At 37.0% G+C, this 18,549-nt stretch overlaps 1 protein-coding gene across 8 annotated transcripts in view; it reads right to left on the bottom strand.

Moving 5' to 3' along the window:
• Positions 1 to 18,549, bottom strand: part of ACSL4 (acyl-CoA synthetase long chain family member 4) — a 58,938-nt gene continuing 40,389 nt past the window's right edge. For 5 of the 8 annotated variants that reach the window (XM_075763634.1, XM_075763635.1, XM_075763631.1 and 2 more), the window contains 15 exons: positions 17,489 to 17,529; positions 13,669 to 13,908; positions 13,171 to 13,348; positions 11,289 to 11,398; positions 11,059 to 11,197; positions 9,499 to 9,649; positions 8,201 to 8,324; positions 7,353 to 7,424; positions 5,955 to 6,094; positions 5,316 to 5,488; positions 5,047 to 5,121; positions 4,627 to 4,818; positions 3,975 to 4,089; positions 3,097 to 3,254; positions 1 to 2,403 (listed from right to left, as the gene is read on the bottom strand). In XM_075763634.1, the coding sequence (XP_075619749.1) occupies positions 2,246 to 2,403; positions 3,097 to 3,254; positions 3,975 to 4,089; positions 4,627 to 4,818; positions 5,047 to 5,121; positions 5,316 to 5,488; positions 5,955 to 6,094; positions 7,353 to 7,424; positions 8,201 to 8,324; positions 9,499 to 9,649; positions 11,059 to 11,197; positions 11,289 to 11,398; positions 13,171 to 13,348; positions 13,669 to 13,896 (2,013 nt within the window). In that variant the 5' untranslated portion in view covers positions 13,897 to 13,908; positions 17,489 to 17,529 and the 3' untranslated portion in view covers positions 1 to 2,245. Of the gene's footprint in view, positions 2,404 to 3,096; positions 3,255 to 3,974; positions 4,090 to 4,626; positions 4,819 to 5,046; positions 5,122 to 5,315; positions 5,489 to 5,954; positions 6,095 to 7,352; positions 7,425 to 8,200; positions 8,325 to 9,498; positions 9,650 to 11,058; positions 11,198 to 11,288; positions 11,399 to 13,170; positions 13,349 to 13,668; positions 14,187 to 17,488; positions 17,530 to 18,549 lie in introns of all 8 variants that reach the window. The other 3 variants (XM_075763636.1, XM_075763637.1, XM_075763629.1) reach the window with 2 other exon arrangements.

Consider the following 18,549-nt stretch of genomic DNA (forward strand, 5'->3'; position numbering starts at 1 on the left):
CTTGTTGAACCATTTAAATTGTATTTCACTTTTGAAATGTTAACGTTGTGTGTATGTATATATTGAAAATAGTCAACCAAGACACAGAAGATACTTGCAGTCTAGATAAAATACAGTTCATATACATACATTCATGGTTTAAAAAAAAAATCATACAACCTGCTGACAGACTCAAGTGCAAGTAGCTTTCTTATGCATATTTAACTTTCGTGATGCTAACAGGCTGACAAAACGCTATTTAATAGTGACCAATTTTAAAAGTTGCTACTGATATGGGAAGTATTTCTTGTTGTCATAAACCAACTGTATGTGCCTTAAAAAAATAATTTCCTTTTTTTAGAAAAGCTACTTCCTCATTTCTTTTAGTGACTGTTGTAGTTCCCTGCACATCTAGATACAATCAGCTTTATAGACCAGATTTCTTTTTCCCTTTCCCCTTGGGGTTCTTGGAAGATGAGCTGGCAGTGTTCTGGACTGGCCAGAGAAAGTTATGCATGGGGAAGGCTGAAGTTAGTCCTGAGGAGAAGGGATGGTTTAGTTAATGAGTATACAGTCATGATTTATTTTTGCCAAAATCTGTTTGAACTGGAAAAAAGAAAAATACATGTACATGCAATAAAGGAAAAACTTGCACTGATATTGCAAGCTAGCATGTTCAAGAGAAGCATCGTACAAAATCTTTTACTTTCTGTACAGTAACAATACTAAATAATTTTCCTTTTTAACCATCATATACACAACACAAGTATGAATAGAAATCTATAAATACTTTAAAATGAATTTGTAATATACAGCAGTTGAGGGCCACAGCTGTACAAAATGTAAGCAACATATATAAAATGATTAAGAAAGTGCAAAGTAGAACAGTATCAAGAGCCTCCACTTTTTACAGCATTTATGGTTCAAGTGTGAAGAGCTAGCAGGGATGCATGAGCTCAGTTACAAGTCAAAAGAGACACAGTACAGGATTCTGCACACAAAATGATGAACTATTATTGAATTATCTTCCCACATCTTCACATCTAGGACTTCCAGTTAATAAGTGAACATTTTGATAATGAATTTCTGTAAAGAGTGATTTGTCCCTTTTTACAAGTTCCATAAAACAAAGGTTCCCTGGCCACAGACTACTTTTCTGTAAGTAAAACAAGACTACATGGGAAAACCACAGTAGGTTTCTGGTTGCCTTGTTATGCTTATGATTTTTAAAAGGTGAACAGAAATTCCTTTCCATGAAGTGAATACATTTACACCCTGATCCTCTAAGCTACATACAGGTAACCTGTACCAATTCTCACATGTATGTGAAGGTCTAGAGGATCAGTGCCTTCAAACCAAAACAAAAAAACCAGAACTCCTTTGAGTTTCAAACCTGCTTAGAGACAACTGCCCATCAGTTTCACTGCTGTTTGCCAGTCAAGATGCAAGGTTTGCATTCAGGTGATGATTTCTCACCGGTACCTCCTGTAGTAGTGAAAGTCTTTGTTTTCTTTTATGCTGTGCATCCTAATGGAAAGCTCTGCTTGAATTAAAATACAGTGGCAAGTAAAAATGTATTTGGTGAGTTGAAAGTTGAAATAGTTAATTTGATGTTCTTGAATAAAGTTTCAATAAACTTGGGTTTAGAAAGCTTTTCAGTTCACCTTTATTTCAGTAAGTGTACTTTATATTCTTTTTTAGGCACTGTAAATATTCAGGATACTAACTGATGTGCAGAAGAATCCATCCATTCTCAAGCAGTACATTATCAGTGATCTCTAGCAAGTTCTTGACTAATGTTGTCTTGGTTTTGTTTTTAAATGGAGAAGGGTAATCTTTAAATACTGGGTTTTTTTCCTCCCTTGCTAACTATCTAACTGTGACAGAGGAATTATCACAATTACATTAATTTTTCTCTTTGAAGTGTAGGTCAGACTTCAGAATTAATTAGAGAAGCTGCAAACAGTCTGAACATGCTAGAGAAACAACAATAATAAAATTACCTGGTCATACTGCTTCACATAATGATGTCTGCCTCAAAACTGGAGGTGATCACATGAAACTATGAAGACCATCAGTGTCTAATCTGCTAATAATTAAGAATTTGGAATCTAAGATACTCTCTGTTGTACTCAATAGAGATTATAGAAACATTCATCCATTTGGGATGTTTTCTGAATGTGTGATATCTACAGTATACACAGGCATCCAAAATTGAAGGATGAGAAGGAACCATCTGCACAACTGTGTGCTCAACATAACTCGTTTATTTGCCTCCATACATTCTTTCAATGTCGTTAAGGTAATGGTTTTTCAGTTCTTTCCTTTTCAGCTTGAAAGCATCTGTTACTAACCCAGTCTCTGGGGTCCATGGTTCAGGGCTTAACCGTACTTTGATGGGTATTTCAAACCTTTCTAATTTCACTGCAGGGACAAGAAGAAACAAAAGCATGACTGTTATTACATAGCCAAATGAAACAGTAATTCATGCTACCTAAAAACCTAAGGTGAGCACCATGTAGCTTGTATTATATGGTGTCCTGCTTAATGAGGCAACCTTACAGAAGGGCCACACGCAAATTTAATCTTGTACCAATGCTGAGTGCTGGCTAGTGTGCAAATGGGGCCAAAAAATGAGGCTTTTCATCACTTGGTACCACAGCAAGGAATAGTAGGCTTACAAGGCATCACAACCACGAGGATTGTGGTTGTTCAAAGTTGTGGGGGAAAAAGCTGCATGGGGGGGGAAAAAAAGCTTTGTAATCTTTTGCTTAACTAGTTTTCTTACCAGCAAATGTCTGATACCTTCCAAATTGGCAGCTCTTTTGGACCTTATTTTAACTGTATTAGACAAGCAACCTGTCTCTAGAATTTAATTGAAAAAAATCTCAGATTTTTTTAGAAAACAAGATAAACTAGTTAATATGACCAAAAAGTATGTCAGTTCCTGGGATAACAGGCAATAATTTGATGTGGTCTTTGCCTCTGATTAAACTATTAAGTTTTGACAGATACAAAGGCAACAGGAAGAAGGAAGAGCAGTTAGTGAGGATAACTGAAAGGTTTTTCTGGATAAGCACCATGAGATTGGCTGGCATAATATGCCACTTTACTTACTCTTGTTTGCCACTTCTTTAATCTCTTGCAGTATTTCAGCTTCCATTGTAGGGTTGTTACAAATATCTACCCAGGTTCCACTGATGCCTTTCTGCTCAGCTAATGCTGTCAGCTTCTTCTGATTCGGAACCACAAAACTGATCACGTAAGACTGGTCGCTACCACAGGATGGCAGGAGAAGGAAGGAAAAAAGATCCAAACAGTTAAGATTTCCATTTTGGGGCATAAAATACTTACTTGATGTTAGATACACAAATCTGCAGCACTTTTTGTTATTCCCCCATACAGAATCCTTCTTGTAGATTAATCCTTCACAACTGATGACTTATCAAAGGTATTCTAACTTGGTTTACAGTGTTAGGTTTGATCGGTATCATGCTTTGCTGTAATTTCACAAGTGCACATCTCTGTTTAGCTTTCCGGTTACATCCGGTGTTTAGATAGTTCTTTTCAGTTTCCCTTCATGTGGTGGGTCAAAGTTGAGGGGAGGGAGAGGAGAGGCTGGGACCACTCCCAAAACTTACTGGAGAGCTTTGGATCAGGTGCAAAGTGTCCTGATTAACTTTTCTCTAGTATTCAGACAGAAAGCTAAAACACATGTTAAATATAATGACACCTGTTTGGGGAAGGGAGGGGATGGAACTGGAATGTGTTAGGATAGGAGAAATGCCAGCAGAAAAACATAGGTAATTTCTTTGGGTTTTAGGGAATCTGGGCACCTTTGATACTTCAAAGATACTGTTTATAACATACACTTTGGTAGGGGGGTTTGTTCAATGGAAACCATGGAAAACTATAGTATATCATTAGAGAAGTGGGTCAGAGTCTATATTTCATGTCTACCCTAAATGGAGTTTCTAAATTAATACCACTCTTACCTTTTGGCATATGCACAGATATTGTCGATCAGTGAACAGTTCTTCAGTGCAGCCTCTACTTTGCCCAGAGATACATATTCTCCTGCTTGTAGCTTTACCAAGTCTTTCTTACGATCTGGGAGTTGAGGGGGAAGGAGAAAAAACAGCTTGTTCCATTTAAACTTTTGCATTTCCAGACTCATTTGCAAAGCCACTATATATGTATTTTGTGCAATGCTATGCAAGATTCTTAATAAACAAAGCATCTTACTAAAATTTTAAAGCAGCTAATAGTGTGTATATATTCTGCCAACTTTATAAAGGCTTCTGCAAAAGTGTTTATATAGCGCTACACTTCTTGTCACACAACTTGTATGAAAGTGATGGGGACTCTGATTTTAAAGCTTTGTAATTAATACCAAAAATTAATCTTACATTTATTCTTTAAAGTCTGTGTGCTAAATTTTTACATAATGATAGTGTCACAGGACATGAGATCACTTCCAAAATTTTTCTACAGCTCTGAGGACTTTTGGAAATGTTTTACACTATGATTCTGCAAGCAGGTAATCTTAAGAAGATTAGCTCTGGCAAAGCCAACAGGATTAATAGCATGCTTATAATTATGTTTAGCCAAGATCTTGTAATTAAGATGTAAAAAATTGAGGCCAACCTATGATCTGCAGACACCCATCTGGATGAAATTCTCCTATATCTCCTGTACAGAACCATCTCTGACCGTTTTCATCAACGGAGAAATCTTCTGTTGTCTTCTCTTCATTTTTAAAATATCCCATTGAGACATTAGGTCCACCGATTACAATTTCTCCTCTAGGATTAGGCTTGTCTTTATTAGTGTAGCCCCCTGAAAACAGGAAAATCCCCACACAATTATTTTTAACTTATATATTCTGCTGCCAAAAAAATACTTTGAAACTTCAGCTTGAATTTAATGCACACAAATTGATGACTATTATAAAAGATAAAAACCAATTACTTCATATGCTATATCTAGCTAAGCAGATAGGCAACAAAAACAGCTAAGCAGTGGTTAAATCAGTTATTCTGAAATCAAAACATTTAATACTCTCACCTTCTTGCCAGTCTCTCAATTTTATTTCACAACAAATAAGAGGAGCTCCAACTCTGCCAGTGCTGTAATCAGCAACTTAGGGAGAGAACAAGGAAGAATACAAAGATTTTTGTCATTTGAAATACAAATTCAAACCATAAATAAGGCAGTAGCTTAAGTTACTTTAGTGTTGTTAAGAACTGAAGCTATTTTGACTTTATAAAAAAACCACCAAACCCTCATATATAGATATATCTTAAGTTATGTATTTCTAGAAGCATTTTAACTACCTTCTGTAATTGTTCCAGCTCCACATGTTTCTGTCAGTCCATAGCCTTGACCAACAGGACAGCAAAAACAGATGTTCATGAATCTTTGTGTTTGAGGCGAGAGTGGTGCTCCTCCTGAGAGCATCATACGGACATTCCCTCCCAGTAGTGCCTTTACTTTTTTAAACAATAGTCTTGAAAGAAGGAGAAAAAAAAAAAAAGCAAAGCATTAAAAATCGTTCACTCAGCTCACCTTTATAAAATGACATAAACAACCTTCTTCCTTCCTATCTGGAGCATGTTAAAAAGTAATTTAATCATTCACAGATTTTCCTGGACAGCAGGGATAATAAAAAATGTTACCTCTTGTGTAACACTTGAAGACAGCAGAATTCCTGTAACTTAACTAAACATTCCAATTTTATAACTAAAAAAAGCAATCCAATGAAAACTGACTAGTTACTGTTCTGAAGATTAGTCATTCATGAAATACTTTATCCATTTCCAGTAAGAACTTGGATTGTTTCAGTTAGTTATTAGATGATATTTGTATGTTGGATGAGAATTGCCCGATGTCAGATGGCTTAGATGCTTATTCTTTTAGACTGTCTTAACAAATTACAAGGAAAAAGGTACGCTTGGACTGTGAATTATACTTACACGTTACACAGAGGTGCATCGTATCCCCTCTTGATTTGTTCCAATTTGTAGTCATAGCCTATCTTGAACAGAGTTCTCTGAATATAGTTCATCTCTTGAACTTTACTCATGACATTTTTATAAATTCTGTCCATTATTTCCTATAAAGTGTTAAAAAAGCAAGGAAAATTACCACATGGAATACACTAGCATGTGTAAATTAAATTCCAGTTTCATTCATCAGTTTCAATTTTATTTTTTCTCTGCTAACTTGTTTGTGATAGTAAGTCTGTAGAATCAAGATGTTTAGGTGGGGTTCAGCATTATCACGTTCTGCTGTTAGTTCATATGAAGCTGTCTGCATGGACTGTGTTTTGCACATGCATGAAACAGTCCTTCCAAGACGGATTATGACATTATTTAAAACTTACACTGGTTTTGCCAGTAGTCCAGCATTTGAATTTTCCCCAGGAAATAAATTTAAATGGATATTTTCCAAAAGCTGGGGTTCTTACACATATTAATTTTCATTCAGTTAATTATTAACAAAAAGACCAAGCCATACATATGATTATTATTTTATAAAACAAAAAATTGATTTAAAAACTCTTGGCTATTCCCAAAAGATGCTGCAGAACAAAACTCCCTATTCTTAAGTGAGATTAAATCATCCTACTCGACCACCACCACCATGTGGCAAAAGCTGGTGGTGCTACCAGTCTTATGAGCCACAGATGTGATTCCAGGATGTACAAGCAAGTTTTTGCATTAAAAAGACTCAAACATTTGTGTATTTTTCAGATAGCACTAAGACCTGGTGGAATGCAGAAGCCTGGTCACCCAAAGACCAATGTAAGCTACAGCAGCAACAGGCGTTGCTGATCATACAGTCTCCTGATCATTTTTCTTCTTATAAGAGAAGACTAAGCGTGGCCTGCTGACCCTAAAAACAGCAAGAGTGATTTAGTCTAAGCTTTACCTTGGAGACAAGCAGCTGAGATTCAGCACCCCAACAACTATGGCAGCACAGCTGAACTTGCTGAGTTCTGTAACTCAGCCAAAGCCACCCTGCTTTCTCCCTGTGCAAAAAGGAGTTTCAGACTGTGAATGTCAAAGACTTTCTGTCTCCTGTTGTTGTATCAGTAGCCCAGTGAAACATCGTTTGTAATTCTTAAAACCCATTTACAGTTTTGGATCACAACGGGTAATGGCTTTAGCATACATACATTCTTGTGCTCATCTGCAGCATCGGTAGTCATTTCAAGCAATGACAACTAGGATTTCTGTATTCTGCTTTTTTCCTATTAGTGACAGTTACTTACACATGAAGAGAAAAAATGTTAGTAAATAGATTTTTTTTCTAGCATGAGCAAGATAGCATCGCTTTTTTGCTAAACATATCTGCTTCTGCATACTTACAGGCACAGCTGCCATCAGTGTAGGCTTAAGTACAGTACAGTCTCCTTTGCTTCCCTTCTTAATTTTACTTGACTGTAATAAGGAAAAAAGTCAATTTATAAAGCTGAAAACCAAGCAGCTCTTTAGAAAAGGACTAAAAAAAGAGATATATTAGTATGTAGTTTGTTTAAATCTCTTTCCCATCCCTCCAAAAAAATGTGATTTTTTTTTTTTTTTCCTATTGTAATGGAAAAAAGTAATGGTTAACAACAATTTCAACCAAAATACTAGATGTTTTACAAGCCCAATGTGGTTAAGTCCACTTTGTAAATCTTTCTCTTACTTCCTCCCTCTAGCATTTGCTTTCTCCTCTGTATTCCTCTAGGAGTTTCTTTTGCCTGATGCAATCTCTATACCAGCAAAACATACAGAAGCATTCTTTTCCAGCTTAATTCACTCTTATCTTAATTGTTAAATGGAAAAAGGCAGAGGGCTAAATAGAAGATCTACAGTAACTGGATAAAGAACTGATAAAGTGAGACCAAAAAATTAAAATCACTTTAAACAGTCTTATGTTCAGCTAATCTATTAATAGCTGTTCTTTTCCTGATATCTCGTGGATAATACGATAGGCATTTATTAGGTTTTCTTTTAGATTTCCTAAGTATCATAAAAGTAAAGGTCATAATAAAACTTATGTGGTATGACCTGCTGCTATAGTTTAGCAGAAATGTTAATTTACATAATTTTCTGGAAGTTACATTTCTGAAGCATGACACATACATGAGCATTTCGTAAAGGAAAGAGGATAGCTGAGCAAGAAGAATGCAGACTGCAAAAGCAAATTTAAGCTTCTCCCACCCACTCACCTGATCCGATAGCGTGAGTGGAGAGGAATAGCCAATCCTGCAGCCATAAGTGATGCAAGAAATTTCTGCTGTCAATTCTAATACGTGCGCCAGAGGCAAATAACCAATGTAAGTATCCTTGGGCCTAGGAAAGGAAAGGATTATCTAAGTAACAATGATGCACAAGTGGACTGAAAATACTGTTTAACAGTTTTATTGTGTGCTTAGTTACTACTTTTTGACAGACTGGGATCACAAGTGAGGCTTGTTCTTCTGCACACAAGCAGGGTGTGATTTCAAACCACAGCTTATAAACAAAATGGGGAAAATCCTACCTTGCTGAAATCGGTATGAATTATAGGATTTGCCTTGGTTTTTAGGAAATTCAAAGATTCCTTAGTGCTCCACTGCTATTTCCTCTCCTTGTAGGAGATTTCATCCCAGGTACCAAATTAAGGATGAAATCACTATATTTTAAAATAGTCACCAATGATTTACAAATCCTTGACAGTCATCATAGCATCTCCTTCTAAAATAGTTTAGTAAAAAGAGAGCTGATCACTGAAATACTGAGGCTCATTTCAGAAAATAATTTCTTAGAGATTTCTCAGCAAGAAACTCAGAGCTGTCACTTAAGTTTTCAGCATCCAGTCAGAACTGGTTTTATATCCCATCACAAAAGGAGTTCAGCAACGTAGCTGATTTCAGCTATTAAACCCTTTGTGAACGCAGTGACAAACACAACCACATTCATGAAAAATTTCCTCAAAACATTAATGTGAGGGATTTTGCAGTTGGTCTCACTATTGTCAGTGCACAGTTTATTACTTTCCTGCCCATTTAGTGCAATACACTTGAGCAGATTCTGCAGCATGTGCATTATCCATCCAACAGAGTTGTCTCTAGATCAGTGGACGTGATAGGCTTTGACATACTTCCTAAAGTGATCCTTGCTGCCTGAAAACATCTAAAAAAAAATTCCAAAGTTTGACTAGATGAGGAATCTCGTTATCTGATGGCATCTTCTGATGCACAAGAGAGCAAAAATCCATCACAGCCCTAAAGCTAAGGGTGATAATAAAAAAAAGAAAGGGGTAGAAACAGCATGTGAGACAAGCTAGCAGGGCATCCTTTTCAAACAACAGGGTATGTTCACAAACACAAGATATATTTCTTGCAAATTAAAGATTTGCGGGCTTACTAAAATGAATAAATTTGATAACACCCAATGCCAGCAGCAACAGACTTTCTGTAAGCTTGCGTACTTTTGGAGGTTCTGTTTTCTCTCTCCGTGCACGTGACAACTAAGTGTTTCTTACCCCAGTCCAGGTATCCTCTCACACTGTCCCGTCATTCCAGCTATTAAGTTTTTATGCATCATCATAACTCCTTTGGGTCTCCCAGTAGAGCCACTGGTGTACATTACTAAAGCCAAGTCTGTAGGAACAGGTCTGCTTGGTGGAATGCTTGCTACAAAATGCAGGAGAAAAGTTGTTATTAATTCGTATCTACTTTTTAAGTAGTTATTTCTGTAATTAATGTGAAAATGTGTGTAATCAACCAGTGTGAAAGAGGTGCTTCAGCAAAGGCACTGCTAAGTGGTCAGTCGGTGATGAAGAGACTAGTGGTCTGCTTTGAAGAAGTAGTGAGGGAAGGCAGATTTTGAAAGGAATGACAAGTATTTGGGCATCTGCACAATCTGGGTGATACTTTTGCCATCGTGTTTTCTAGTTGGCTGAAAGTTTAATAGAAAAAGGCTTCTGAAGAGCAAGTAAACCTGTCAAGGGCAATGAAGGCCAGAAATACAGTACTGGAGAAAAACAACAGGTTGAGGGGAAAAAAACCCCCCAAAAACCCCCACACCAGAAAACCCCTTACAACACCCCAAAAAGCTGCAAGTCAGCTTTTCTGTCCATCGCTCTTCCAAAGCCAAGGCTGTAGAGCTAAGACTATTTTTGTTTTTCTTAAATGAATCTTCCTCAGGTAAGCTGCTAGTTAGTGGAGAAGCAGTAAACTTACAACACTTGACTTTTGATTTTTGTTTTAATCCATTGGCATTTATTCTCAGGATGAAAATTATTAGCTAGAGAGACAGCAAGTGTCTGCAAAGGAAGCAGGGGTTTTGGGGGAGGGAAACCCCACAAAACACCACCCCTCAAGGTAACTGCTGGTTTGCATCTGTACCTTAAACTGCTCAAAGATAAGCAGTTGTGATGAATGTGTGCTTCCCTGCAAAAAGCTCCTTTGCCAGTTTATCTGCTCTTTTATTCAAGAGAGGAAAGATCTGGCTAAGCACAGACTGCTGATTTAAGGAAACAAAGATGATCAAGGTTGTTTTTTCCTTCCTTAAATAGATGTTTACAGTCACTCCTGGCTGCCCAATGTAGCAAGAGAGGTAATGGTTACTCCTCTAGTCCAACATGCTTTTTAGCTACAGGTTGGTTTAAAAAAAAGACATTTCCAAGCCAACAAGCAAAAAAAAGCCTCAAGTGCTTTCTCTTCTTTTCCTAGGAAAAATAGTGAAAATAAGATGAATAAAAGGGAAAAGAAGCAGAAAATGGAACACTGCACCAGATTGTATTTCAATTCCTAAACCAAAGGTGGAGTCTTAAATTATTCTGGTTATGGTTTAGAAGTTAAAAATCAAGTTTTATCCTGAAATACCTGACACTTGAAGGAAGGTGCAGGACAACAAATAGAAATCAAACAAGTTTTCTGTTTATCTAAAGGAAGCCAAAGGATGAACTGGCAATCTGCCACTGCCTTTGTGTTGGAGACCTGCGTGGGTGGGTGTTTTTTCTGCTACGCATCCCTCTTAACCTAGGTCTGATTTCACTGTTAACCATTGCTTGGTAAGTTCTCTGAAGTGATTCACTTACCATTTTCTGGTTTGTCTCCCAGCTCTTCTACTGTCTGCATACTGTGAATCTCCACATTTTCAGGGTATTCAGATTTATTGATAGTCTTCTTGTCCACATAAATGATGTGTTTAAGACAGGAGACTTGTGGCAATGCAGTCTATAAAAGAGAAATGAAGCTTTTAGCACTGACTGCACTGTAAAATTATTATAGGGTTGCTTGTAAACAGGTGAAGCTGGTAGCAAGTTACCTTAAGTTTGCTCTCAAGCAGTTCTACACTAGTGACCAGATACGACGCTCCACACTCATTGAGACCATAGGTTACTGCCTCTTCACCCAAGGTGGCATACAACGTAACAACTGTTACAGTGAGGAGAGGGAGAATGTGAAAGAAATGTTAAAGTAATACTAAATGCAAAAGCTCTTGCTTTAGCTCACTGGAAAGCATTGCAGGAGAGTGGGGTGGGGATAAAATTAGCTCAATGGGGAATTTTTCTAATTTGGAAACACAACAGCTTTTAATTTTTCTGCGTCAGAATTTTATGCCACAAGAAACCTCTGGAATGGGGAGGACAGTTGTATAGGAAGCATTTCTTTACTGAGAGAGAGGTCAAACCCTGGAACAGGCTTCCTAGAGAGGTGGTTGATGCCCCTATCAGTGTTTGACGCATTTGGACAATGCCCTTAATAACATACTTTAACTTTTGGTGAGGCAGTTGGACTAGATGATCGTTGGGGTCCCTTCCAACTGAGATATTCTATTCTATAGAAGAAGAGCGATCATCAAAACAAAGAGATCCACCAAACCCCAATGCTAATACACTAAGCAATCACACAGTAAGCAATGGAGAATGTGTGTTCTGCCCTTGAGCTCTTTGCAACTAGAACTCAGGGGAGAGGTGAGACTCTAAACACTGCAGGGCACCAGTCACAGCTTAAAGCTACGCACTTCTCCAAGCAGCTCTTCCAGCAGCGTCAGCTACTTTGCTTGCTCCTGTGAAATTATTGATGGGGGCAAGAGAATCAGACTAAGGAATCAGCCTGTTTTTCATGTTGCTAGATTATTTTTAACCCTGACTGGCTACAGCGATGCCATTAAGTGCCTCACAGACACCAAGGACTTCACCTTTTCCCATCATCTCTCTATTAAAGAAAAAAAAATACCTACCTATAGTATTGTCTGTTGTCTCAAACTCTAACCTCCAAAGACCATTAAAGGAATTTAATATTCCTGTGAAATAGGGTTCACGTGGAAGGGACAAAAAGAGAATAATGCTATATAGCTGATTCTTCCTGCCTCTCAAAGCGTAAGGACAGAGACTCTCCTATATCAATAGCAACGTCAGCTCTTCCATTATTGCCCTGTAACAGCCTCTCTGCATACTCTACTGTATGACCTTCTCCTTGCACAGTCAGCTACGACTAAAACTGGGAGAAAAAGCAGCAGCCTAGTGCAAGCAAAAACATAAGGCGGCAACAAAAATAAGCTATGGGTCATAGTGTGTTGTATGCAGACTGGGCATGAGAGTGCATAGTAACCTTTGCCACTTCACCGAGTAGTCTGTATGCATTAAATCAGATTTAGAGATTTTTTTGACAGCTTAAATAAAATTAAGAAAAAGGAAGAAACCCCCATATAACATAATTGTAATGGACTTTAGCAGCTTAATGTCACCAAAAGCCCCTCAGACCAGCATATGATTTTGATTACCATTCTTCTCTCTTCTAACAGCCATTTCATGTTTCGTGTGCATCAGTCAGGATATAGACAGACAATACTATAAACATATTCCCCATTCTGGGGGGAGAAACACAAGTACTGACATCTTCAGACTATTTAAAAAAAATCCTGAATAGTAACTGCACTGTTCTGTCAGTCTAACATCCAGAACATTACTACAATAAAATCAGAAAAAACAGCCTCGTAAGTATGAGCACAAGTTAATTTTGGGGATCTCCACAATGCATAGAATAGACCGGAGACTTCCAAGAATCAGACCATAGGCAAAGTCAGTTTATGAGACTCTTATACCATCAATGACAGGATTGGCAGATTCAAAATACTTAACAGCCAAACCAGTGCTGAGAAATGGTTCTAAAGTACATTAGAAGTAAACAAGTTCAGCACTCACGAGGAAAGTTGTACTTGAAGCAGGTCAGGGCTGTGATCATCCATTCTGCTCGGGTCTCACAGAATATGACAACGGTACTCTTTGGGGTTAGTCCCAGGGCAGTCAGTCCACTCCCCAAGCGATTCACTTTCTCATTTACTTCTTCATAGGATAACCACCTGTAAGTTCCTAAAATTAACTGGTGAGGGGAAAAAAAAAAAGAAAATTGTGATGATAAGAAGCTGCTGGTACAACTCTATATGCTTATGTGAGTTGGTGCATAACACCATAAGCACACATACTGCTGTTCATTAAAAGAAAATAAATTGCTTTCATTTTTCTTGAAGTAGAATAAATAGTTCATCCTGTATTCTGTTATTCTTTAACTACTATAAAATGGATGTTTTATATCGTAAGATGATGATTAAGGAATACCTCTAAGGACACCTCTGTTGTTGAGGCAAGATGTAAAGCAGCTCAAAACCAAACCAGAATTAAGTACAAAATTGTAAGCTTTACCTTTTTGAACACTTTTCCATTTGGCTGCATTTCATTTTCTTCACTCAGTATTTCTCTGGTCCCAAGACAGTCCTTCTTCCCAAACTTTGCTAAAGCATGATCAAAAAGTTTGTCCAACGTGTCTGCTCCAGGAATGTTTATGTTTGCTAGTGACTCAAGATGAGTGACAGAACGGTAGGGGCTTCCAGGTTTGTCCGAGATGGGTTTAGCTTTTAAACGTTTTGCCATAGCCTTTTTCTTCTTAGCATTGGTAAGAAAATACCATGGAATAAATACAAGCATACTGTACACAGATATTAACAAGTACACAGGCAGCAAGAGAATGGCACGTACTTCTAGCCTAAGTTTCATTGCAGGTATTTAAAAAAGAAAATATCTTATTGTGTTCTGAAGCAGGCAAGAGCAAAGCAGCAGTGCAGCGTGGTGCAGGAAGAAGCAACAGTAAGTGAAGCTTAGGTAGTTCTGTTTCAGAGCAGCTGCTAAAATTTTAGTAACCTTTGAGAGCCAACAGTGGACGCCTGTGGGTGAAGACCAGAGCCAAGCAGAGAGCAGGAAAAAAAAAAGAAAAAAGAATTAAATTAGTAATATTACAGTCGGTCCATTAGTTTTAGTCCTTCTAAGAGCTCACTTCAAATGCACCAAGACAAAGGAGACTGAAGTAACTGATTTAAGGGGCATGTACAGTGCATGATATAGCAGTGCACTTCTCTGAAGATGAAAGAGGATGAATCTTTTCCATGCTTGTTTGTTGCATCCACAAATATTTACTTCTCCAAGACTTTTCCCCACTATCTCTGTTTGAGTAGTTCAGGGCTGTTGAGATGGAGTTTGTCCTTCACGTCATAATATTGTGTTTAAGCTACTTGAGTAATGCTACAACCGCATAATCATGGGAAAGCTCAACGGTTGTTTTCCCCTAAATATTTGTACTACAGAGAAAAGATACAGTAGATTACTGCTTTTCAGAATATTATATCAACTTATATTCAGATTAAAATGTATCTTGATACAGAGTCCTCAAAAGTCTACATGTTGTAATCTAAAACCTATATAATATTCTAAAACTGCTTTATTAATTTTGCCCCAGCAACTGAGTTTTTAATCCATTGCTTTTTCAACTATGAATCTCAGACTCTTGGAAAGGGATTACACAGACTTGCTTTTCCCCCTCCAAAAACTACTTAAATATATGCATTTCAGAACTCCAGGTATGGAAACTGGAATCCAATTTAACTGATTTATTCCAATTTAAAATAAAGCACAATTTGGAAACATTTTATCTGCATATCAGAAATCTTTTCTGGGCCTGAATAATGACCGAAGGCGAGTGGGAGAAAAACAAAAGCATCATAGTAAACCACAGTTGTCGTTAGCCCTCTGGTCCCTAACTAGCCTGCACTGGCATGTAAGAGGTACAGGTTATCTTCATCTGGATGGCACACAAACACATTGTGAATGATGCACACAGCAGAAAAATAAAAGGCAAAGATGCTCTAACAAAAGAGCAGTACCTCAGACACAGGGGGGAGTGAGGAATGCTGACTAGCTTACTGCAAAGCCCAGTCTTTCCTGGACAGAATCTGAGAAACAGAATGGATGAGAATAGGGGAAACTTTCAGGGATCCATCAAGAATTAAAAGAATGTGGGCACACCTCAAAATGTATGTTCATTAATGTATTTGCCACCCTCAGGTGATGAGGGAGGCTACAATTAACGTTTCAGGTTAAACAAGACAACTGCTACTAACAGCATAACAGAAATCTATTAATAGGTTGCTGGGGTTTTTAATAAGAATTCAAAAATCTGCAGTTGTGCTGTAGCCAATGTCAACAGCATTTAATGTAATGTAAGATTAAGAGATCTTCAGATACTGAAAATAACATGATCACCACATTAATTTTTTAATTAAACCTATAGAATAAATTTACTATTGAATGATCATGTAATGTACTAAATTAAGTTCAGACTTGCTCAAAAAAAAATTCTGAATAATTCTTTTTATAACAAGTGAATGCTATGTTCTTTGCAAAGCGTATATGCTTATTCTGCTCTAGTTAACCTCATCGTCATCAACTCCTCAGCAAAACAGTGAAACCTCAGCAGAAGAGATAGCATTTTACTTCCCTAAGCTCCAGTTCTCAAAAACGAAGGTTTACAGGTTTATATTACAAATCTTGTGTGATATTTTCATTCCAGTTAATTCAGTGCTCCAAAAGCAGCAGTTGAGCTTGTATTGAATACAAAAGCCAGCCATAGTGCTAAGACTACAGTAAGAAAACATCAGTGCATGCCCATGATTAGACACAAAGCTACATGTTAAAATAAACCCCAGGGAGAGCTCTCCCTGCTCTTCACCCTCCAACAAAAAGTGTATGACCGGACACAATGACTTGGATAAAAAGCAGACTTGTTGGACTAATGCAAACAATTTAATAAAATGAGATAGTGCTATAGCTTCTATTCACGCTGAGCAGTAGCTTGTTCAGAAGTCATCCTACTGCTAAAAAACCTACTTGCTAATAATCAAGACCTAATTAATTTAGCAAGGGAGGAGAGGAATGGGCTCGTATTTACTTAAATTCTTTAGCCAATGTCCTGGACTGATCAATACTGTAAAAAGACATTTACTTTAACTTTTCCATTCAATTTCCTGCACATTAATTTTATAAATTATATTTAAGCTGTGTGGCAGCTTGTATAACACTGAACAAAATTTTCAGAGTATTTTCTACGTACATGTTATTACATCAACTACAAAGAACTGAAAATCATATTTTCACACAGTGATTTGCTTACTACTTTCTATTTAAATCTCTATTGACTAATGGTATTAATATATACTTACTGCAACTATCTCATCTTTCTACTGCTATTTTCCACTCTTTCTTATTGCATCTGGGCAATAGTGAATTGAACTGAATCTCTGAGGTACAAGTTGTCCTTTTTTTTTTCCCCCTAAAAAGATGACCTGCTCTTCTTGTCATCTAAGCACTGATGAGATGCAAACACCACAATGAATATAACAGTACTGTTGTGATTTAAACAGGTGTTTCACAATACCCAATTCATGTTTTATTACTGATTATCAATACTAAGTCTTTAAAACTGAACTAGGTTGCAGAATGGATTGTAAGACTATGTGTGAAAAGAGGACTTTTTGCAAATTACATCCTACTAATGTAACTTAGTAATATGTATGTTACATTAACTAATGTAACATACATATTACTAATGTAATAGTATCATCTAATAGTGCTTTCTACGTGCATGAAATGTGTGGGTTTACACATGAGATGATTTTCAAGCTAAGCAACAAAACTCAATTCAGTGTTGAACACTAACTTAAGAACTTTTATAGTTTACTGGAACAATTTTCTACATGCTAAAACCTTCATCAGAATGTTCAAAATACTGCCTGAAATAACAAAGTAATGATAAAAAGGTCTTAATGGGAAAGAGTTTGTTTTGTCCTAAAACTGGCACCCTGTTGAAATTACTTTTAACATTTGAATTTTAAGTGCTTGTACAAACAGTCTGTATACTTGCAGCCAGTTATGCTAATGTTCACATTGGCAAATTCATTTTGAAACTTCAAATTTGTTTTAAATACTTTTAAAAGTTTTTATAAAACCAGATAACTTAGCTAACTTGTACACATTTGTGGTAATTTAAAATGTTTCTATTTTGACAAAAAGCAGTTGTAATTCTTAAGACATCAGTTGGAACTGTCTTAAGGCATGTTTGTCCCAAAAAGACAAACTTGACTTTTTCCTTTGAACATATTCATATAAAACCTGACACACACACACATATACTTACAATGTATCTGACAGCGATGACTTTTTCAGTGTTGATTAGATCTATATTAAAACAGAAAAAAAAAAAAAAAAAAAAAGAAGGTATTAGAGACTGGGAAACTTTTTGCCTTGCAGAAAGGAGGAAACTTTAGAATTTCTGCCTAATGCTCCTGAAGAACAATAACCTATTAAGTTAGACAAAGGTGGCACACGCTGCCTGTACAAGAGGAGAGCAATGATATTATTGGAAAAGACTAAGCCTGCAAACTACAGTGTACAGATAAAGACCAAGCTACCCAAAGGAGTTTAATTTTTATAGGGACCCCCCCTGTTTAAACATGTTCTGACTAAAGCTACAAACAGAAGCTTAATTTAATTTAACAAAAAAAGGGGGGGGAAGGGGGGCAAGAAAGAGACTTTCAGATTCCATATGGTCTCAGGGCAGAAGCAAGACGACCTTTATCATTCTTGATGGATGAGCATCAATAGAAACATTAACTCAGGACTACCCGTAGCATACACTGCCCAAAAGAGTGATGAGGAACATGAAGTAGAGTTTGGGTCCTGAGGTAAGAAGAGAGTTTATAGAACAAAAGCATGGTTATGTAGGCAGCGAGGCTTCACTGGTCCCATGACCAGTGAAAAAAACAAATGCCTATATGTACCTGTATAGATGTGGCTTCAAAGTCTACTGCATAATTATTCTCTTGGACTACTTGGTTTTATATGCAGAAAGCTTTTAACTGATGTTTAACCTAGTTATGTTTTATTAGCCTTCCCCATAAGTCTTTGATTTCAATCAAGGTACCAGTTTTTACAGACCGAAACTGTGTTAAACATCCCTTAGAAAATTTTCCTACAAACATTTTCTCTTGAAATATGAAATAATTGAGGCCCAATAATGTTTTTAGTGTTACTGGCACTTGCATGTGGCCGTATAAGATCTTCATCTATAACAGAACCATCCCAAACTCGTGCCAAATAAATATCTATCATATTTTAAATATAATGCATAAGACTGACATACGTGGCAATGTGGTCTAGTGGAGGGTGTCCATGCCCGTACCAGGGAGACTGGAACTA

Source organism: Balearica regulorum, chromosome 11, assembly GCF_011004875.1.
Source record: "Balearica regulorum gibbericeps isolate bBalReg1 chromosome 11, bBalReg1.pri, whole genome shotgun sequence".
NCBI lineage: Eukaryota > Metazoa > Chordata > Aves > Gruiformes > Gruidae > Balearica > Balearica regulorum.